Below are 22,218 nucleotides of genomic sequence, written 5' to 3' on the forward strand. Positions count from 1 at the left end.
TTATTTTAAGATTTTCTTTATTTAATTTTTTTTAAGTAATTTTTTGGATATGCAATTAAAAAAAATCATATAAAGCACATTTATGATTGTCGCTCTTCAATATGCAGTGAGATACACGTCAGTTTTAAAAACATTTGAGTTCAACCGTTTGTAAAACTGAGACGATTAAGAAATTCATGTTAAATACAAAGTACCGTCTGACTAAGTTGAACACAAAGAATATAAACAATGGAGAAGTAATGCAGAAAAGAGGCACATGGAAATAAATGACGTGTCGAAAGAGACTAAAATGGTTAAATTAAGTTGATTCACACTGAAAGAATTGCAGTGAGTCGTCACCTGTGGCTCTATATTGGACAAAGTGACAGAAGTTATCTTGCATATATCCAAAGTAATTAGTTTACCTGTACTCTGAACCTCAAGTTTCAGTTTATGGACCGTGGAAGGACACCAGAGTAAACCCAAACACTACTCTGAAAAGCTTTTTTTTTTTTTTTTATTATTATTTTTAAATGATCTCGTCCTTGTGCACAATAAGCAGCTACTTCTTGGAGAAAAAAAGGTTCAAACTCTTACACTTGATTGATGAGATCGCTTTAATTCCTCACAGGTCAAGAACGGATTTTTAATGCTGACACTGTCAGTGACGTGCAGATGAACATCAGCAAAAGCAGATCTGATGACGGCGTGTGTGTACGGTAAGTATCTTAAGCGTTTTTCCCAAACTGACCCACAATAGGTGAGATTACGTCCAATATAAAGCCTGAAGGTACATTTGATTTTTCGAATAAAATTCACACATGAATGCAAACTGCTTGGATAGCTTTAATGCAAAAAATTTGTCAAAGAGCGAAAAACATGAATTTTGACATATTTCAGTGTTTCACAAACGGGTTTTCTTTGGTTCGTAGCAGGATACGGGAGTGTATTTCTGTGGCGTCACTATGGCAAAGAAACAGTTTCTGCATACAGGCATTTTTCTACACTCGGCAGCTTACTTCTTTCTACACGCGAGATCAACTTTTTCATTCAAGAGGACGATCAAGAACTTTATTTTAGTAAAAAAAATGGCAAAAACAAGTCAGTTTAGGTCCTCGAACTGCAAGTTGGCCAGCTCATCTGTTTAGGTTAATGTTTACACTCCTCTTTTCTAGGTAAGGGAGCAAATAGTTCACATTGACCCGTGAATAATTAAAGGCGCAGTGTTGATATGAAGCCAATAGCGGGAATCTGAGCGGAATATCAGAGCGGTGCAGAGAAGCTGTGGCCCGATTCCCTCCTGAATGACTCGCGCGTTTATTTGTGCAGCGACTCGTGAGTCACTTGTGAGCCGCGGCGAGGAGCTTCACAGTGAATTAAGGAAGTCTGTGAGAGCTTTGTGCCAGGCGTCCGGGTCGTCAAGGTAACAGGCGTGACCCGCTCCCTTCATCACCACCACGCTGTGATTGGCCAGATTGCTCAGGTTACGGAGCGAGACGTCGCCGAGCTGAGTGTCCTGGTCGCCGTACACGATCAGCGACGGGACCTGAAAAACACGTGCGAAAGAAGAAAAAAAAACAAAAACACAAAGGACGATAAAGAATTTGAATCATATTCACAGTTCTTCACATTTCTTTTCCAAAGTCTGTCTCTTTCTTTTTGTTGGTGTTTCACGTCCGAAGCCGTGGCTAAAGGGATTCCGTCGATGTCCTACATTTTACCTCCAGTTAAGAGAAAAACACAGACGGGGTCCTGAGAAGAGATACAGACCAGCATTTTGTTCTTATTAGGTGTGACTGGCTTATGTGTCCAGATGTCGGCGTGAATAAAAGTGCAATATATGGGAAAAATAAGAGGTGACCGTAACCGGGCAGAGCTAAAACACAAAACTTTAAATAGACGAGGAAACAATATTTAGATCAGACGTGGACCTGCGGGTCACACACGGCCCTCGGCGGCATTACAAGCCAAATATTCCAAAAATTAAAGTCACAGTTTGGCCCTTTACTCGGTTTGTGGCTCTCGTGATGAGGAAAGTTTAAATTTAGATCCTTTTGATTAAAAGACAACAAAAAAAGCTCAAAATAAACAGTTTAGAGTTAAATTCCTTCATTAAAGTCGTACTTTACCGACCAGGAGCCGCTTCTTTTTCCCATTAAGTTGTGGCAGAAGGTAGAAACACCGGAGACTTCCTGATTTTTAATGAGGAAAATACTCGTCCCGACTCCCAGAGAGTCAGAAATAAGAGAAAACACAGAGTCTGTGTCTGACATTTTGCTTGCGGCATTTACAAACACTTGACGCTGTGATTAGCCAGCTGCGCTCAGGTAAGAGGTTCACTTTGCTTTCTGATGTTTTTCAGTCAGAGCGCAGAGACATGAACGCACCCAGGAAAGTTGGTTTTGCTTGTTTATATAGAACGATATATTTGACCTAATTCTGCTTATTTTGTTGTTTTGTTTTTGTATTTCTTTGCATATTTTGAAAGATACCGGAGATTCAAATCTTTACAAAGTGGAAGTGAATCAGAGAAACCCAGAGAGAAACACAGCTCCTCGCAGGAAGGCCCACAAACTGCTTCACTCTCAGCTGAAAGTAGTTTTAACCACTGAAATTCTTATTTCAAGCTCATTTCATTTTTGATTCGCAATTTGTTATTTATCTCTCGAGGGCCACGAGACCCCCCAGCCCAAACAATATGAAGAGATGATTATGTAACTGAATTTCTTAAAAAAAATCCCAAATTTTCCTTTAAAATGTGCTTTTTTTTATCTTTAAAGTCAGACTAAAATAAGGTGAAATGACTGATTCAGCAAGAAAAGCGTCACGGTGTCTGTTTACAAAACAGAGTTGTGGAACCAAAAGTCAAACTATACCTGCATTGACACTTTATTTTAAGATTTAATTGAGATGAATTTAGTTTAAAATACTGTTGCGGGTGCATTTTCACAGCCACTTCAGTGTCAGAAGGTCAAATTAACACGTTTTGTAAGAATTGTGTAAAAGTTCAGCATTCGAAATGTGAATAGAAATACTGGAGTATTACTTATGTCCATGTCATCAACTTAACATCGTATTTAATTTTGCTGTGAGATGATTGATCAGAGTAAAAGGTAGATGAAAAGGTATTTCCCTTCCTCTTTGTGCCTTCGGTGACTTTGACTCGTTTATAAAGAGAAAACCACTTTCTATAACTCACAAGGTGCATAATCCTTCCTCTTCATCAGTATTGCACCTTCTCTTGGTTTTTATGTCTAAGAAATGTACTTTTCAAAAAAAAAAAAAAAAAAAACTTTGCGGCAAGATGAAAGCCGGCGGCGTCTCGACTGAGAGTGAAAAGTCAGTCTCTTTGGGAGAGGAGAGAAGAATCTGCTGGAAAATGGGATGACATTCACGCTTGCTCAAGTCTTCCTTTCAAGTTGAAATGAGAAGTGAGCACACCGGTTTAAAAAAATAAATAAATAAAATAAAACAACAAAACCGAGGAGGAGAAGCCGCTCACACACACACACACACACACACACACTGTACCTGCACGCTGCGGTACTGCTCGGCGGTGAATTTGTCGGTGCAGATGGGAGCTATGGGGACGTAGGCCCGCACCGCGGCCTGGTGCTGGTGGAGGAAGGGGAGGGAGTACATCCCGCTGAGCGACGGGCTGATCACCACCACCGCGCTCAGGCTCAGCCGCTCGCACACCTCCTTCAAGAACCCCGCCGGGGCCAGTTCTCCCACCTCCGCCGGCGCCTTCGCCTGCTTGGACCGGCCGAGTCCTGCGGACAGAGCAGGGTCCAGGGAAGAGATGAGGAAGAGAGGAGGAGGAGGAAGGTCGTCTCTTGTGACGAACCGGGTGAACCTGTTCAGGGACCCTGTGGCTAAAAAACTGCCTTCACGTTCTCCTCATCCTCTGTACGAAATAAAATCTTTCTGAAAATAGTACGTCTGCACTGGCACATAATGAAGCTGCAGGCGTGATTAACATCAACGCTGCACATTTGTTGGATGCCACATTAACGCGGGAAGTCTTGACAAGAGAGTCAAAGTAAACATAATCCTGTTCATACAAACAAAACACACAGAGCGGCGGCTCAACCGACGCCTCGTGGGAAAAAAAATAAATATAAAGTCAGACTCTAAAAACATTTTGTTTGTTGTTGTTTTGGGGTTGTTGTTTTTTAGCCGGGAGTCAGAATAAGTCAGATTGAAGTCTTTCATCTTTTTGTGGATTTACTGTGAATCAAAAAGTCAAAGGCGAGAACTTGTGACTGCCGTCAAACTGGGAACTTTCAACTGGGAAAGTGGGAAGTTTGGTCGTGCATACGAGGAGCACGTCATGAATTAACATGGCGGCAGCAGTTTCAGTGAAAAAAGAAGAAGCTTCTGTTTGCTTCGTGCTCAAACTCACACACTGAAACTCTCCCTCTGGCCTTTGGGGTGAAATAGACTTCATGAATATGAAGCTTATAGCAACAGTTATAACACGTATTAGATACGTTGAAGGCAGAAAAACAAGGACATGTCACGACAGCAAATGTATAACCCAGTGTAGAAACGAGAATGTTTCCCCGCCGGCTCACCCGGCAGGTCGATGGCGACGGCTCGGCAGCCCGCTTTGGCCAGAGTCTCCAGGGTGCCGATGCTGAGCCAGTTCTCAGACGAGAAACGGATGCCGTGAAGAAGTAACACCGACATCTTCACGCCGCCGCCGCCGGCCGGTTCACTCTGTCTGTAGAAGAGCGGCGCGTCGCAGCCCTCCAGCTGCACGCTGCCCTCCGTCATCTTCACAGCCGACATCCTGAGGAAGAACGTCACTCCGTTACAGCGACAGGTGGTTCACAAGTTTTAACATAATACCAAACGGGGGGACATTTTTTTAAAAGGAGCAAAGTACATGGTGTGAATGGTGCTTAAGTATGAGTGAAATACACAGAACAGTACAAAAAGGAACTGTGATCTGAGCGTTTGTAGTTTACTGCTGCCACAAAGTTATAATTACTTTGGGCGTCAAACTCATTTCAGTTCATGGGCCTCGGACAGCCCAGTTTATTTCTGATTGTGCGACGATGTACCAGTAAATGAACCTTTAAATGACAACATCTCCAAATGTTTCCCTGAGTTGCTGGGCATTATGAAGACGTGCACGTTTAATTAAAGATATATTTTAATACCCAGAACGAGTTGAAATATTCACAAAACCACCAGAACCCATGTCCTGCATTTGCAACAGTTTTTTGTTGTTTTTTTTTCATTCTGTTGATTTAAAAAAATGCAACTTATTATTTCTTCACCTTGATCGTGCAGCAGGTATATTTTCACAAATTCGGCCAAACGGTATAAAGTTGACTTCACTCTGTGTCACTGATCTATTGGCTGAAGTCTCAGTTCTGTCAATGATTACTTTATCATTATTCCAGCTTGTAAGTTCAACCTGCAGGTCCGGATCAAGGCCTGTCTTTAGCCTGCAGGCCTCATGTTGGACAAACCGCAGTTTCATGAAGAATTGTTAAGCCTTTGACGGAATGTTTTTAAAACTTCGACACAATGGTTTGAAGTTAAGAGTCACTTTGATGAAAACATTGTAGAGGCCTACAAGTTAAAATGTCACTACTCCCAGAGCGAGGCCCTCCATCTCACACACTTCTATTTAGTGTTTACGAAAGGTTAACTATGAATAATATGGGTTTAATGTCAAATATGGATAAATAAACTTCCTATCAATCCCAAACCCGAATGGATCAATAATATATATTAGACTGAAATGCAACTCTATACCCCAGCAGGTCAATACGTTCATTCGTGGCTCATTTTCAATTCAAGTTAAAACATTCTACAAGTCAACAGAACATCTTTGCGCCACTTTTAAAACTTCCCCTGTGCATTTCTGCAGTTTTAACTCTGTAATGAACTGGAGGATAAAATGAGTCGCACAGTCACAATCAAAGTCCAGACTAGGTCTTTTTCTCTTATTTGTTTTTGTTTTTTAATTATCTGTAATATGGAGGCGGCTGCTGGTGCTTCGGGGGCGCGCAGTGCGCCTCCTCTTACCTGAGCGCAGAACCGCAGGACGCACAGACAGACACGCGCCGTGACCGCACGAGCTCCGGTGAGTCTCGTCCTCCGCTCCAAACCCGGAAAACAGCACCAAAGTTTAAAAAAAAAAAAAAAAAAAAAGGGAAAAAGAAAAACAGTCCACAAATTATTCTAGTGACGTCTAGCGTCTGTGAGGAGAACTGCTTGTTTTGAGAGTCAAGAGACAGATTCCGTTAGTTAGTGTTGTTTTTGGTTTTTTTTAATCAGGGTATCAGCTTTTAATTGCCTTGAACTGTGCGCTCGAGCAGATCTTTGAGAAACGGGACAAAAGTGCGTGCGCGCGGAGCGACGTGTCCATCAATGATTAATGCGCGTATTGATTGGTTGTGTTTTTAGGGAGTTTGATCAAGGGCTCAGTGTTCATGTGTGAACGTGGGAGGTGTAATTCTCGGGAAAATTTCTGCTTTCTGTGTTTCCCCTGGCAGATTACTAACACCCTACCTGCTTTTTTTGTGTGATTTAGGGGATTTTTAGAATTTTTTATTTCTTTATTTTTTGCTGCCTTTCAGGTCGACTTGTGAACTGAGGAAAGAACTTCAGGGCAGACGTCTCCCTGATTTCCATCAAGTGTCTTTTTTTCCTTAAGAAGAATGAAACTCACTCTGCACTGCTTCCTCTTGACAGTCGGAGTGGTAACTGGTAAGGATGTGTTTTATTCATACTATCATTTTTAATACAACGTTCATTTGAAGTTTCTGAACTCTTGGAATGAGTCTGGTCGCTTGTGATTGTGTCAGTATTTTTGGCAGGAGATAAGATTGATTAGAGGACGATGTCCTGGATTAAAACAATCACAAGATGATGAATTTAAAAGAGAATAGTTTGCAAATAAGTTCATGGGTATTATATTCTTTATGTTGAATTGTGTTAAACTGAGAACTGACTAAATATTGTGATGAGCTTTATAGATTTATACAAGGTGCAGAACAACTTGCACAATTGAACTAAGTTAACTTACAACCTGCCAAACTGAATCTCCATCTAAAGAGATTACTATATTTTGTTGTCTAAACTTACATAAAAGTACACAATATACATTTTTTTTTAACTATATAAGCAAAGTTGTTACTTTAGGATAAAACAATCAAATAGGATAGAAATACTTTATTAATCCCAGATGGAAGTATGAACCTACCTTGCCAAATCCAGAAATGTTTGTGTACTATAGAAGTGCAGGTATATGACTCACTCTGTTTCCAGATGTTTAAATGTTCAAAGTTTTTTTTTCTCTCGGGTTCCTCTGCTGCGACGAACCAGCAGCACAGTCTTGGTCCAAAGGTTACACGTGTGCAGCCCTTGTGCCCAAACATACTGCGGCTGGTACCACCAGCTCCTGCAAAACTGCCACCGAATGTCACAAAGATACACGCTTTATCCCCACCGTGCACATGTGTGTTTGTGGTTGTGCGGCACATTATCAGGGTACCGCAGCCCCCTGAATGACTTCCAGCGCTCTGAGGGCCGAGAGCTGGTCCCCCCCGCCTGGAACTCAGCTCGAGTGCAGACGTTGCCGGGCGTGAACCTGGAGGACTGCGCAACCCGCTGCTCACAGTCTCTGGAATGCAGGTACACCATCCAAACTCCCTTGTGCCCCAAGTTAAACGACACCTGATTTGAGTAAATCCTCATTTTAAAGAGGATTTACTTGGTGATCGTCTTGTTTGACTACAAAAATATAAAGATCCAGCGGGTTGCCAAGTGGTGAGGACATGTCTTACTCATAATCTTTTAAGCTGCAAAACATCTTCAGAATACGCTCATTAACGACTTTGTGAACTGAGCAGGTTGCAGCTGTTTGTGGGCAAAACTGTTGAAAGAATGAGAACGATAAAGCACTTTGAGTCGAGGTATAAATCCGTTATTTGGAGTGTGTATTCATAGTCTGACAGGATTTAATCACCGGTGACAGAGTCGTCACAAAATCTGCACAGAAGCTTCAAAAACAAGGAGGAATGAGCCTGTTTGTTGTAACAGGTGAAATAAAAATCGATCTACATGAAAACATGTTTTAACTTGCACCTTTCAACAGTGTACATTACAACTGTAACATCCATTTACCTTCACACCTTATACGTTCATTCAACATTTGTTGGCGTAAAACTTTAGATTTCCGACTTGTTCTTGTATTTTCACTTGATAATTGAATGTTGTTGTTTTTTTTACAAAGGTTTTCTCTACTGCAGCTTTCAATCTTGTTAAATAGAAAAACGTGTTTACAGATCAGAAGTTGAAATAAAATATCGCGCAGAAATATTCAGACGTTTCATTTGGGATCGCTATTATTCTTACGGTCTGTGTCATCATCTCTGTGTGTCGTAATGAGCCATGGAGTTGCCAAGGCTGTGATGAAAGATTGTTGACAGAAACATTTATTGAGCAACCTGGAAGGTGAAAGTAAACCCTGTGCCCAGACTAGGAAACAAACTTTTATTCTTTTTTTTTTGTTTGTTTTTGCTGAACTACAAATGCAGACTGAAAACCATCTTCAACATAAATAATAATGTACCTCCAAAAAGTGACACTCATCCCACTTCGCATCCTGCTCTGTCACACAATCAGCCACGAAAAAAGTAAATAGTAATTTAGTAAATAATAAACTTTGTGTTGCTCTAAAGTAAAGTTGAAGCCTGTCGATTTGTCCACTCACGGGTCACGTTTGTGTCCGTAAGTCTAAGATGCTTCATCGTGAAATTATTCCCAAACCCAGAGCTTTCAACTTCGAGACGCGTCCGACGGTCACCTGTAAACATCTGCCCTGGGTGCGCGACGGCGACAACGCAGAAGTGAAGAGAAACGTGAACTGTGACCTCTACGAGAAGAAGGGTAAGGATAATCTCACACCGGGAATCTGAATAAATATTTGGGGGTTTTATTTTTACCTGAGCAGGAGTTCAGATTGTGTGAACTTGTGTCAGCTGCTTTCTGCAAATAGTTGATGCAAATCACAAAAATTGAATGTATAAAGAAAAATGTTGAAGGATGCAAAAATGTACACAGGTAGTAGGATAGTATTCTTCATGTAGTTTTAATCATAACTGAGGAGTATGTATGTGTAATCTTCATACTTTAAATTACTAAGTGTGCTGACAATTTGAAATAATAATAATAATAATAATAATAATAATCATAATAATAATAGTGTATTTAATTTGTATTGCACTTTACATTAGTAAATCTCAAAGTGCTAAAAATAGTACGAGCTAAGGTAACAATATAAAACACTTCAGAGATCAGCAATAAAAGACAATAGAAGCATTATCATCTAAACCTTTTAATATGGTGAACAAAAAGTGTTTTTTGTTTTGTTTGGTTTAGTTTTTTTACAATTTCAAATCCCTGCTTCACACCTACATTTGTTGACCAAACTAATTCCCGTAATGTAAAGTTGTGCACCTCATTGTTGGTCTGAGATATATTGATTGTAGATATTTCATATAGGTAAATTCAATAGAATGCAAATTAATGGTTAGTAGTAGTTTTAACATTGCTAATACGTTTGATTTAGTTGAATTTAGGCTATGAAACATCAATACTAATTGAGTAGAACATTTCTGTAATCGCTCCGTCTCTCGTTTGCTTTGCCGTCTGTTTTTCATGCAGTCTATGTCAGAAAGTGCATTGTGGGTAAAGGGGAAGACTACCGAGGGAAGGTCTTCACCACAAGGAGTGGACTCACCTGCCAGCAGTGGTGGTCCAAGTTTCCTCACGACCACAGGTGAGTCCCTTCCTCCCATAATCCAGTCCACAAGGCGGTTAGTTTATTTAAGAAGCATTCTGATCTTTGTCCGACCTTCAGCTTTAAAAGGAAATTAAACCGTGACTTTGAGAGCAAGAGCCTTTAAATGAGCTCTTTTTGAGTGTGAACATTAAACAGTGTGGGACTTTAGACTCTTTTACACGTAACGAGCCGACATTTCATGGTCAAACTAGACAAGCCGAGTCGGTCGGTTGATGAACTGTTGCTGGCGAAAAGTCAGACTTCACACAGAAACGCCCCTGGAACCAGGAACAGAGAGACGCTTATCGTCTGCGTCAAGCTCATTATTTCAGATGTACAGTCGTTAAAATTCATCCTGTTTTGCCTCATGAGTACAATAAGAACAGTTAATCCTCTTGACACATGGCCAGGAATAAGAATTCAAAATGACACTGACACATGATTTCAGCGGCAGCCCAGAGGATTTTTGATATTTGTGTTATTTCTGCTTGAAATAACTTTAATAAGTCTCAAACATCGCCAGCCTGCAGCTTTCAGCCTCTTTTAAAGGGGCACCATGCAAAGTTCAAGTATTGCCTCTGTTCCCCATTGGGTGGCAGTGTTGAGTCACATGAGTTCAAGTCTTGTCTCTTTGGTTGTTTTTTTTTTGTTGTTGTTCCAGTGGATAAATGTACCTGTGCGACTCAAAATAATGTTGTTTTTCTTTTCGTGGCTTCTCCCACGTGTACAGCGAGCACCAGAAAACTGGATTCACAAAAACAAGCAAAGCAGCTTTAACAGTTTACACGTACTGCCACGTTAATCCCAGATTTCAAACGCAATTCTGTCAAATTTACCTGTAACTTTTATTATTTCCAGTAACACCTCTCTTCTGGTGACAGTTTATAAAACTTCCCAGAGTAAAATCATCAATGCTGAGGCAGTCACAGTCAAACTTCCTCACTTCTTCATTTCATTTCATTTCCTTATCCTCTTCCTCATCTCATTATTTCGTGGAATATCCACTTCAGTTTTCCCGTCTCTGAGACCCGGAGAAACGTCACTTTAAGACGGCTAAAATCAAAACGTGCATAATCATTCACACTTATATTCTTTTTATTATTTACATCTATTTTGAACTTGATTTGGATTTAAAACAATAAACCAGTTCTGAAATCTGATCCTTTAGTTGACACGACTTTAACTACAAAAAGTCTGTTTTCCGTTTGAGACGATCACGACACACGGACAGTTGTTCGCTCACAGAAAAAGTCGCTGTGTGTTTCAGGTGGACGCCCACAGCCACTAACGGCCTGGAGCTGAGCTACTGTAGGAATCCAGACGGGGATCGTATCGGTCCGTGGTGCTACACCACAGACCCCGAGAGGCGCTACGAGAGCTGCAATATTCCTCAGTGCAAAGACGGTACTGAAAGGCTTCTTCAGAGAAGAATAGAGAAATGATGCCGCTCAATAATACACACGATAAACAGCCTGGCGTTGATTTAAGCTCTCTGATTGAAGAAAGGTATAACACGTCTCTACTTTTATTGTTTTGTAGTCGTAGTCAGAGAGAAATGTTGCCTTTAATGCTCAATGAGCTGCATTTTATATAAACTCAGTCGCATCAGCCTATTTTAACAAGCAGGCTGTGTTTTCATGCAGAAATATGAAATGGAATCGATATTCACCTTGATATAGTGTTGAAATGTAGTTCAAAAAGCCACTTTGAGTTGTGATGCCTTCGTCCTGTCAAGTGCCGCAAAACAAAAAAAGCACAAAAACAGAATGAATTTCATGTTTCATATTGTGTGTTTTGCTCTTGTCAGTTATGATATGTAAACATCATATTCACCCACCAAACTTACTGTCTACCTCCCATTCTACACTAGTATTTATCTTAACACTAAAGACAGACTGGTGTACCAAAGCCCCATAGTAAAAGAGTCCACAGCTCTCATCCATTGAGGCTTGATCATTTGTTAGAAATGACGATAAGACGGCCACTCTGTTAAGAGAAGGTTTTAATTATCAATAAAACAATAAAACGCAGCCTCCACTCGTCCCATTATTCGCTCTCGGTGACAGAGTTCCACATGCTCTCGAGAAACATGATCTAGAAAATGACAGAACGATGAGTTTCAGTACGTGTGCCGCTTCTGTTTTCCCTGCAGAGGTGTGCATCACCTGTAACGGCGAGGACTACAGGGGGCAGGTTGACCACACGGTGAACGGCCGAGAGTGTCAGCGATGGGACCAGCAGTATCCTCACCAGCACATCTACCAACCAGAGAAGTGTGTTTTCACCCACGACCAAAACCCCCTGGCGTGTTTGCGATCCACCAAACTGATGGAGGAACAAACATCGTGTGCATCTCCAGGTATCCCGACAAGAGTTTGGACGACAACTACTGCCGGAACCCCGACGCCTCCCCCGTGCCTTGGTGTTACACCACAGACTCCGAAGTGGAAAGAGAAAACTGCGAGATCAGCAAATGCAGTAAGATCTGACTTTTGTCGTGTCAACATTGATAAACTCAAACGAGTGAGAGCGCCTCTCAAACTTTGGGTTTTTCCACCGTCAGTTTAAAGGAACGCGAGGTTTTACCTTTGGACTCTCATGAGCAAAATTAATCATTTAATTTAGAGCCTAACTGAAAGATTACGCAGTGATTAAACTAATAATTGCAGGCTTGAGATTGCTGTAATCTTTTTGTATCGCGGCATCAATTTATTGGCTGCGACCTTCTTGTTTCTTTCCCGCTGATTTGTTTTGGGTTTCCTTGTCCTTGGTACCCTTCGGCCAAACCGAGAAAAAAAAATGTGAGCTGAACCAGGCAGATTCCAGCGGTATCCAGAGACACCGTTGAATTAGTGAGTCTCATTAAATCGCTGTAATTAAATCTAGAAAAATCACTTTTATGGTGTTTGCCGCAAATTGCCTCCCGAAATGTGTGACGCTTCGGACTCGGCCCCAGTGATTTTCTTTGATTTAAGAGTCGGTGTGTCTGAAGTGTGCAGATGTTTGTCAGTGATTTGAGCCGGCGCCGTCTCACCGGGCTCCAGGTTCATTAAAGGTTAATTAAAATGTTTTTCTTTAATTTGTTTTCTTTATACAGCTTACTTTATTAAGTTTCTGCTGGATTCAATGTAGGATAGCTTCATTAGAAAAGACAAGAGGTGTTTTGCCATACTTTAATGGGACATTTTTTTACATTATAAATAAAATGCGGACGGATGAGGAAAGATAAATATCTGACGTTGTCTAAGCAAATGTGTTTTTACGTCTGATTTAAATGCTTTTTCCAGCTGGTATTACTTTTGATGGCAAGACAGATTGTAAAGACGCAATTAAAAAAGAAAATCCATAATTTCATCAGTTGTGCTGGACATTCCCTGGAATATGAGCGCTCCCTCTCATATCAACAGGGTAAAGTTAAACCTATTAAATAGCACCATCTTGTGGCACAATAAATTTCACAACGTCACAATAATATATTAATTTTAGCCTGATTGCATGAAGATGTGACTGATCCATCTATTTCAACCAGGTATTAAACTCATTAACCTAAATACAATTATTTCCTTCACATAATCATCTCAGACGCTTTCTATGTAGTTCTAAAGAACATTCTTTGTAGTTTTTATGACCTAAAATGACCTAAATAACTAACATAAGAGTAATTAAAGATTTAATATCCAGTCCCACCCGAGCATAAGCAGGTTACACCACAAACAGTTCACCAGGTCCAATTAGCTGTGCTTTTTTCAAAATGGACCTTTTGATAAAACAATTGTGACTTTTTTTCTTTTAATGAATTGACCGAATTGCTAAACACAAAAACATATAAACCAAACGCATCAACCCCTTACACGCCCAAATAAAACCCCAACACAGTTAGGGACCAGTGAACCGAGGCGGCGACAAAGACTTACTTTAATCTAATATTATTAAGATCGTCTTTCGGCTGCCACAGTGGATGGCGGTTTGCAGGATTCACTTGGCTCACATGCCGGACGTCCTACCTCGCACCACCCTCCTGGTGATTCTGGGGCTGCAGGATTCAAACCTCAACCTCCCAGTTCATAATCTCGCAACTGTAATGTTGAACCCATCACTGCCCCCCTTCCATGAGTGATATTATTATTATCATTAAGTTCAGTCGTGATAGAGATTTGGAGGGAACTGTGAGGTCTACATTCATCTTGTTTAATCACAATGTATCATAAACACGAACCATATTCCATAAGATTTTCAGAGTCCAGGATGAAAACACTAGAATAGGAGCTGGACTCAATCTGACTTTTCATCTGTTCGACCTTCTCGTCCTCTTTAGCTGAAGTCCGTGTGGAGAAACGACAGCGCTCCAGCTTCACCACCAACTGTTTCCGCGGCCGCGGGGAAGATTACCGCGGCAGAGTCAACGAGACAACGTCGGGCATCCCCTGCCAGCGGTGGGACGCCCAGTTTCCTCACGAGCACCCCTTCTACCCAAACACATATGAGTGCAAGTGAGTCCGTCTGCCGAGCGTCACAGAGGAACGAGACGAATTATTACAAACGGAAAGGCACTTGTTGCTTATTGGAAAGTGTTTTTGTTTGCCCGTTTGAATATTAATGCCAGATTGTCACCGTGGTGAAATTGCTACCGATCTTATTTTATGTGCTTGACGTCTGACGGCGGATGATGGATGGTCATTACCGCCACATTGAAAGGCAGGTCACTCTAGGATGTGGATGTGAAATGAATATTAAACTCGTTTGTGCGGTGGTGATCATTCATGGTGCCGACATCCATTATCTGCAGCTCATTCATTCATTTGTCGTACAAGTCATGAGGAGAAAAATGGAAGAAGCGGCGTTTACCTCTGTGTGACGTCTGGACGGCTTCACGATGTGGCAGCGACCACGTGATTTAAATGCACCGCTGATGATGACGATGACGATCACTTCACTTCACCCAGGGGCTTGGAGGAGAACTACTGTCGTAACCCGGACGGGTCGGAGGCTCCCTGGTGCTTCACGTCTGTGTCGGAGATGAGGACCGCTCTCTGCCTGCAGATCAAACGCTGTGCGGACGACATAGAAGCCGAGGGTGGGACTTCATGATTCACTTCTGACACAGGCCTAACAGTTCAAGGAGAAGGTTGCTATCAACAATGATGAATGAAGACTTTATGAATAGTGATGTGAAGGCCTGCAGGACTGTGACCATGTGACGGCCTCACGCAATCAAACAGTCAAACAAATTAGTGAGGCCGTATGATATTCGCTCGCTAATTTATTTTTTCCTTTTATATGTTCTGCTTGTATTACCAGTCCAACACCGTAACTGAAATCTATTGAAAGGCGCTTTTGTTTTCACCCTCCACCACCGACTTTCACAAAATCAGCTTGAGATATTTGAGGGAGATAAATGACGTTTCAGACATTTACTAATAATATATATACAGTTTATTTTAAAGCAGCATGAAAATTTGTTGAGCCCCGTTAGAGCCCCATATGTAACAACAACCCGAACTGTAATAGAATATAATGTCATGAAACCCAAAATGTAATAACTGGTCAATAATGTAAAAAGATTTAACAAGAATTTAAATGTGATCTTGATATGTTTAATGTTATACATTATTTTGTACTGGTGGTTGGAGAAATACATTTTTTAGAGAGCAGAAGACTATAAATGACTTGGACAACATTAATCATACATAAATACCATAAACTGTATATAGACATACGTATAAACAAATAGTCCAAACTTTTAGAACTCATTCTTTCAGCGTTTTTTCAAATTGAAGCAGTTCAAGTCCAAAACATGAATCATTGAGTCACTTTATGATGTAATAGAATTATTACAATAATAGAGGGGAAATTTTCTGCCTGCACTATAATGTAATATTAAAAGGTTTTAAGTTTTGCGCTCAGAATCTGTTATTACATTTTGGGTTTTATTATTTTGTATTTTATAACAATTCGGGTTGTTAATACATATCGGGCTCTAACAAGTCATTTTCATCTCCCAACATGTTGACATTTATAACAATAATGTTCATTTTGGCATCAACACGCCCACACATTTGTTCTGTCGCGTCACAGCTTCAGGTATCAATTTATTGACTTTTTATATGAATTACTGAATTTGGTTCACCTTCATTTAACTAGAAGAATTCCCACTGATGTCAAATGTTTCATCTAAATGCATTTACAAGGGACAATGTGAACACAGAAAAAGCTCAGAAAACTTGTTTGAATGATCTGAAGATGCTTTTTATCACACTCAGAGTCAAAACTTGTAAATAATAAAGTTTTTATTAATAGTACATTGTTTGACCGTAGACTGAATGTGTCTTTCAAAAAAGAAGAACACTCGGCTTAAATTACCTCAGTACTACATGAGAACGAAGGATTTGAATGACTATCAGTTAAAAACTGTTCTTTTGTTTTCTTTTAGACTGTTACCAAGAAAATGGAAAGAATTATCGAGGTGTTGTCCGGAAAACTCGCAAAGGCATCACCTGCCAGAAGTGGAACGTTAACACACCACATCGGACCAAGTATGCTCATCACTTAAGTTTTACAAAGGAAAACTACTGTTTAAAAATTAAGTCTTTACAGGATCAGGATATTCTACACACTGCATTTTTTGGGGGGTTTGTTTTTAATTGCTTTTGTGATAAAACACAAAGTTATTATATTTTATTTTCGAGATTCGGGATTCCACACTTACTCGTGATGCGTTTTAAAAGTATAGCTTCGGAACTGACTTTGACATAAGTAGTAATAGTAATGTAATATATTATGAGTAATGGAAGTGGTCACATCTCTCCCAGGATAAACCCCAGGACTCATCCTGAGGCCAACCTGACGGAGAACTACTGTCGTAACCCCGACGGAGACCAGCACGGACCCTGGTGCTACACCACAGACCCCAAAACAGAGTTTGACTACTGTGCCATCAAACAGTGTGGTACAGATCTCTGCTTTCTCTTCGTTTTATGAACCCTGAAGTCGTTTAATGGGCTGTGCGGTGACGGACCATTTAACAATTCACGTGTTGTTGCCGTTGTTGTTTTCAAACAGCTGGAGAGAAAGCGCCCATGACCGAACCAGTAGGTTAGTTTGTGAATGAGCACGAGAGCCGCGTTCTCGAACCTGACCGCCAACCTCCGGTTGTGGTTCCACCGTCGACTAACATGTCGCCGCTTTTTTTGTGGACGCAGAAAAAGTGGAGTTTAGTGAATGTGGCAAGAGGGACGACCGCGTCCAGAGGACACGGCTGCGCATCGTGAACGGGATTCCCGGGAACTCGCCGTGGACCGTCAGTCTCAGGGACAGGTGAGTCCCGACGGCCAGCGAGCGATGTGAACACGCCGTGCGCCCGTGTGACCCCTGACCTCTTTGTGTGCAGGAAAGGAAACCACTTCTGCGGAGGATCTCTGGTTAACCCCCGATGGGTGATCAGCACCAAGCAGTGCTTCTCCTCCTGGTAAATTTCATCCATTTAAAGGAGCTCTTTATTTCTGCATGGCTTCAGCCTGTGAATGCTCGCAATGTCCTCTCTGCCTTGGGGGTTGGAAAGTTCAGAACATGCTTTTTTTTTTTTTGTCTTTATCGCAATCAGTTTTATTAAGAAATTGATTTAACTGTTTGTACGTCACACTGAATTTATAATAGATAGCAGTAATTCAGATTTAGTATCCCGGGAAAAAAAAAAATCAAATTTTTTGTTGGGCTGAGAAACTATTTGCAAATACATAGAATAAAATGTCAAATAACAATTTAGTTATATTGGAATTTGCTCAAATGGAATAAGTTTTCTTCCTGTTTTAAGGTTTTCTATGTGCTCGGCCAGCAAGATATTTCTTATAGCTTCATATTTACGTGTCGTGAGACGTGATCAATCTTCTCATTCAGCCACCAGCAGTAAAGTCAGTGAGCATATTTGTAATCCACCCATTCATCCATCTTTCACACCACTTAATCCACCTCAGGGGAGTGGGACACAGGGACACTGGAGTGGGACACCATCGCAGGACAAACACGGACAGTCAGACAACCACATAAGATCGGCCAGATTGAATTACTGTGGAGGAATGACCTCAACATGATTTCTAGCTGTGGATATGAACAGTTCCGGATTTGCTTTTTTTTTTGTGCGCTCCAGGGTTTTGACAGCAGAGCTCGCACAAATAAATAAATAAATACATAAATAAATAAATGGGCAACAGAGCAATCACAACAACATTATTTTGAACCAAACTAAAACTATTAAGAGTGTAGTATAAACAACCTTGGCCTGAGTCTTTTGCAAGTGTTTCAACCAAAACATCTGTGCCTTCATCTTCCTGTATACAAACTTTTATCCAAGTCATAGTCCCCTGGGGTGGAATCTGCCCCTCCAAATATTGGCTGAAGGGCAGGGTACACTCAGGACATGTTGACAGTCCACGCTCGAGCAAACAAAGATAATCATCCACACACAAGCTCACACCTTCAAGCAATTTAAAATGATTAATGTCATTTGTTTATGGGAGGAAGCTTGAGTGCTCGCTCACAAAGAAAACATAAATTCTCCCGACAGAACGGCCCCGGTCCGGACTCGAACTCTGTTATTGTCACAGCAAAAGAAACACCAACCTTATCCAAAGGAAAACCCATATTTTCCTGTTGACACTGCATGTACGTACAGCTACGTGGATCTGCCCGGGTACTCGGCCATGATGGGAACGTTGTTTCGTGATCCACAAGAAGGAGAGCCGGGCGTTCAAACCATCTCCCTCACCAAGATCGTGTGCGGACCCTCCGAGTCTCAGCTGGTTATGCTGCAACTGGAATCGTGTGTACTACTAAGAGCTACGCAGCACGCACACACACACACACACACACACACACACACACACACACACACACATTTACACACACAAATAATTTCCTTCTGACTCTTCTCTTGTAGCCCTGCCCAGTTTAATGACCGGATCTCCCAGATCTGCCTCCCTCCTGAGCGCTACATTGTCGCTGAGGGGACGTTCTGTGAGATCGCAGGATGGGGCGAGACCCGAGGCAAGTACAATCCTCCACACCGGGTTCAGTCCACGTCAAACTTCACGCAGCCACAATCTGCTTCACCTGGAATTATTTTTTAAAGACACGGTGCTCTTAAAAACCAGCGTCTCGCGTCTGCTCTTGGACTAACGTCGCATCTAAATGAGAGCTCAGACTCAGACTGTCAATTAACAGGCGTCATTGTTCTTTCCGGATTCATTCAACATCTGTCCACCTTCTTTTTTTTTTTTAAATCATGCTCTTAGGAACACATTATCTGCTAACTCATTTCTCCTTCCCTCTGTTTTTTTCCAAGGTACTGGGGATGAGACGGTCCTCAATGTCGCCCACATTCCCGTTCTGAGTAACAAGGAGTGCAACAAATACTTCAGAGGCCGTGTACGTGAAAACGAGATGTGCACAAACTCCTTCCAGGGCGGCGTGGGCGCTTGTGAGGTAGGTGTCAACCGTGGACAGTTTTCATATTTTATTTGATATGTTACAACCGAACTGGCATCCTCAGAAAGGCTGTCAGCTCTAATAAACCAGGGGCATCATGGTTATTCTTCATTCTTCTTTGATAGTCGCTGAACACTCTTAATTCTAAGTGTTTCACAGAAATGGTGGAAACATTTTTCCACTAAAAGGAACAAAATCGAGCCTGAAAGTTCGAAATAACGGCACGGTTGTTTGTTTTTCCATCTAAACAAAAGCTTCAGTGTATCACGTAAAAGTTGTGTTTGAGCTGAGGTAATGCGCCCGTGCGCTAAGTGATACTGTTATGTGGATTTTATGACCACAGAGTCATTCTCGCTGGTTCCACCAGCTGTTTCCTTTGCTCTCCGAGCCCAGCTCAGCTACTCAATGGCTTGCTTTAACGTCCAATCGAACAGACAGACGCTGGACACTCTCAAGAATATGACGCATCGCCCACAATTTTCAAACTATCTTTGTAATGACAGGGAATAAAGTGTTGTGAATTAACGCTCTGGACACGGTGGCAAGAGACATTGTTTTGATGATGAGAATCACTTTAAGCTCGGCGCGCACAGTTATTTATAGGTCCCTATAAATCAAGCGCATTCCCCATTTGGATAATGGAAGACGACCGGACAAGATGTGACTGCAAGATGTTTCCAACCTCAGCGGTGACACTCAGTCATAACAGAGACAAAGAATGACTCCAGACTGTTGTTCCTGTGTGTCTGCAGAGAGACTACGGCGGCCCGCTGGCGTGCCAGAACAGGGACTGCTGGGTCCTCGAGGGTGTGATCATCCCCATGAGGCGCTGTGGACACCCGGGTCAGCCCAACATCTTCATCCGGGTGTCCGCGTACGTGGACTGGATCAAGAAGGTCATGGAGATGGCGTGAAGGCAAACACACGGGCCATCAAACAAGAATGATTGAATCTGTTTTCCAGGCCGGCGAAGGCCACTTACTCAGCTGAACATACGCGATTTCTCTCCTCAGACGTCCGTTTTACGTCAAAAGACAACTAATAGTGCTTCTTCGACTGTGTAATCTGAATTTATTATTTGAGTTGTATTGCTGTTACATGACAACTTCATTACAGAACCAGGCTCATTCAGACTCTTTGACGCATGAAAAAGAAAATACTTGAATAGTCGAGTATTTTTTTCCCCTGATATATCTGCTTTAGACACTTATAAATTCTTCTATTCACAAAAAAATAATAAAAACCCTGCGTCTGGTTGCCTGTTAAACAGCAGATCGCATGTGTAATAATAGGAAGACTGAGATGAAACCGCACAGAGCAGTCCTTGTATGTTTGAAATGTTCTTAACGTGCAGTACTTCATAACTTCTCCTTCGACTACAAGTTTATTTTGTTAAAACCATGTTGTTGTTATTTTTGCCATTTGCTATTCAATATTAACTAATACCCCAATAAATGCTTTTATCTGCCCACAACTACAGATTATAACTTTGTATTAAAAGTTTAAATTCACTTGATGAAGGCTCATTTGGTTTGGAGGTAATGTTGGAGTAAATGGGGTGGAGTGTGTGTGTGTGTGTGTGTGTGTGGGGGGGGGGGGGGGGGGGGGGGGGGGGGGGGCTTGCAGCACTGTTTTAAACTCCCTAACATCTCCTGGAACTGCACCCTCTACCACAAAACTGTACGCTCTCCCCGGCTCTCCGTGGCGTTGAATGGAACTCCAAAATACCTTCTTTGCCCCCAGCCTCTAAAGAAATCCCTCCTCTGCCTGTCTTTTGATGCCCCCCCACCCCCCCAACCCCCCGAACCCCCACCCCCAACCCCCCCCCCCCCCCCACCTCTAAAGACATGCCTTTGTGCCTTATGCAGAACTGTATGCGCTGCACATTCTTTCTAGTTCTATAGGAGGATTTTTGTAACCCGGTCCTGATGAGCCCACGGAATTCAGCTTAAATAAACCTCAAGATCAGAGTCCGACCAAATCTCAGACACACCGCGCGCTGCAGAAGGCCACTGAACTCTCACACACACACACACACACACACACACACACACACACACACACACACACACACACACACACACACACACACACACACAGTTTTTCTCTCATGCACCCCCCCCCCCCCCACACTCTTCACCTTCATCTCTTCACCCATTCAGTGTGTCTGTTTCTTTGTCTTGTTGATTTTCACGCCAACGTTTTAACTTCGACCTCAAACGATCACGGGACGTTTCATTTTTTGGCAGAAAGCAACGAGGCCGAACCGTCAAAGAAGTTTACGTTTAAAAACTCATTCAGCTAACGTTCATTGACTAATATTTATGGTAGATGACTAATCAAACTCACGTATGACTGTTAGTTCTCAGCAACCAAAAGCTTCTGGGAAACTGGACTCATTTTTGTTTAATTAAAAAAAAAAAAAAATCTAAATATGCAAATGTTTTCTTTGTTACTGCGTGTTGTGAAAAGTGGCACTGTGACTGTACGTGTGATTTAAAGTGACAATCTGGGTTTGGATGTTGCTCAGCAGGATCATTTCAGGATGACATCTTGAAACCTCTTCGACAAACGCTTCAGACTAAAGTCGGTGCTTTATCTTTGTCCATCAAGCTTCAACTTGATGATTTATACGTTGGGCTGTTGCCAGCACTCTAACCTGACGTGACTCCTGGAGAGGAGCAGCGTTCAGCAGCTGCAGCAATGTGTGTTCACAGTCGCTCAAACATATCGGGCTCGCGTCACTTTATGGCTGCATCGACTCAAACAATTAAAAACATCTTGAAATGTATATCTGGGTTTTTTTTTTCGTTTTTTTTTAAGTGGAAAAATAGATTGATTTAAACTTTAGCCACGCATGAATGGACTTTTTCACTTAAATGGGAGCAATATCCTTCAGCAGATTCACAGCAGTTTTCTAACTGATGTATCTTTATTTTGTTTCTGTTATC

General features: G+C 41.7%; 2 protein-coding genes across 7 annotated transcripts; one reads left to right on the forward strand and one right to left on the reverse strand.

Annotated features, from left to right (window-relative positions):
* Nucleotides 1-510: 510 nt before the first annotated feature.
* Nucleotides 511-18,715, reverse strand: abhd14b (abhydrolase domain containing 14B). Of its 5 annotated transcripts, none has more exons than XM_080461417.1 (7): nucleotides 18,404-18,715; nucleotides 14,633-14,835; nucleotides 11,457-11,514; nucleotides 6,025-6,099; nucleotides 4,557-4,774; nucleotides 3,511-3,752; nucleotides 575-1,525 (listed from the first exon to the last, which is right to left on the reverse strand). In XM_080461417.1, exons 5-7 carry the CDS (start codon nucleotides 4,771-4,773, stop codon nucleotides 1,346-1,348), a joined length of 639 nt encoding a protein of 212 aa, XP_080317543.1. In that variant the 5' UTR covers nucleotide 4,774; nucleotides 6,025-6,099; nucleotides 11,457-11,514; nucleotides 14,633-14,835; nucleotides 18,404-18,715; the 3' UTR covers nucleotides 575-1,345. The 5 variants fall into 5 exon arrangements, with proteins under 5 accessions (XP_080317545.1, XP_080317543.1, XP_080317544.1 ...); XM_080461418.1 differs by having other exon boundaries at nucleotides 14,633-14,893; nucleotides 18,404-18,708; XM_080461421.1 differs by lacking the exons at nucleotides 11,457-11,514; nucleotides 14,633-14,835; nucleotides 18,404-18,715 and adding an exon at nucleotides 7,205-7,458.
* mst1 (macrophage stimulating 1) lies at nucleotides 6,018-20,782 on the forward strand. 2 transcript variants are annotated; one of them, XM_080461414.1, is made up of 19 exons: nucleotides 6,018-6,082; nucleotides 6,579-6,708; nucleotides 7,491-7,635; nucleotides 8,777-8,892; nucleotides 9,670-9,784; nucleotides 11,055-11,191; nucleotides 11,940-12,060; nucleotides 12,147-12,265; nucleotides 14,103-14,277; nucleotides 14,731-14,861; nucleotides 16,218-16,320; nucleotides 16,597-16,733; nucleotides 16,847-16,879; nucleotides 16,987-17,101; nucleotides 17,175-17,252; nucleotides 18,456-18,602; nucleotides 18,720-18,826; nucleotides 19,125-19,264; nucleotides 20,020-20,782. In XM_080461414.1, the coding sequence occupies exons 2-19, from the start codon at nucleotides 6,660-6,662 to the stop codon at nucleotides 20,179-20,181; spliced, it is 2,130 nt and encodes a 709-aa protein (XP_080317540.1). In that variant the 5' UTR covers nucleotides 6,018-6,082; nucleotides 6,579-6,659; the 3' UTR covers nucleotides 20,182-20,782. The 2 variants fall into 2 exon arrangements, with proteins under 2 accessions (XP_080317540.1, XP_080317541.1); XM_080461415.1 differs by lacking the exon at nucleotides 6,018-6,082 and adding an exon at nucleotides 6,200-6,339.
* The last annotated feature ends 1,436 nt before the right edge of the window (nucleotides 20,783-22,218 follow it).

The sequence above is a fragment of the Lipophrys pholis genome (assembly GCF_963383615.2).
Source record: "Lipophrys pholis genome assembly, chromosome: 4".
Taxonomy (NCBI): domain Eukaryota; kingdom Metazoa; phylum Chordata; class Actinopteri; order Blenniiformes; family Blenniidae; genus Lipophrys; species Lipophrys pholis.

What these genes read in the sequence shown, in the direction of transcription:
- abhd14b (XM_080461419.1), bottom strand. Translation starts at nt 4,773, where the DNA reads ATGTCGGCTGTGAAGATGACGGAGGGCAGCGTGCAGCTGGAGGGCTGC. An exon ending in CGTCGCCATCGACCTGCCGG is followed by an intron (nt 3,753 to 4,556) that starts GTGAGCCGGCGG and finishes CTCTGTCCGCAG; the next exon opens with GACTCGGCCGGTCCAAGCAG. An exon ending in AGCAGTACCGCAGCGTGCAG is followed by an intron (nt 1,526 to 3,510) that starts GTACAGTGTGTG and finishes CGTGTTTTTCAG; the next exon opens with GTCCCGTCGCTGATCGTGTA.
- mst1 (XM_080461414.1), top strand. Translation starts at nt 6,660, where the DNA reads ATGAAACTCACTCTGCACTGCTTCCTCTTGACAGTCGGAGTGGTAACT. An exon ending in TATTCCTCAGTGCAAAGACG is followed by an intron (nt 11,192 to 11,939) that starts GTACTGAAAGGC and finishes TTTTCCCTGCAG; the next exon opens with AGGTGTGCATCACCTGTAAC. An exon ending in CCAAACACATATGAGTGCAA is followed by an intron (nt 14,278 to 14,730) that starts GTGAGTCCGTCT and finishes CACTTCACCCAG; the next exon opens with GGGCTTGGAGGAGAACTACT.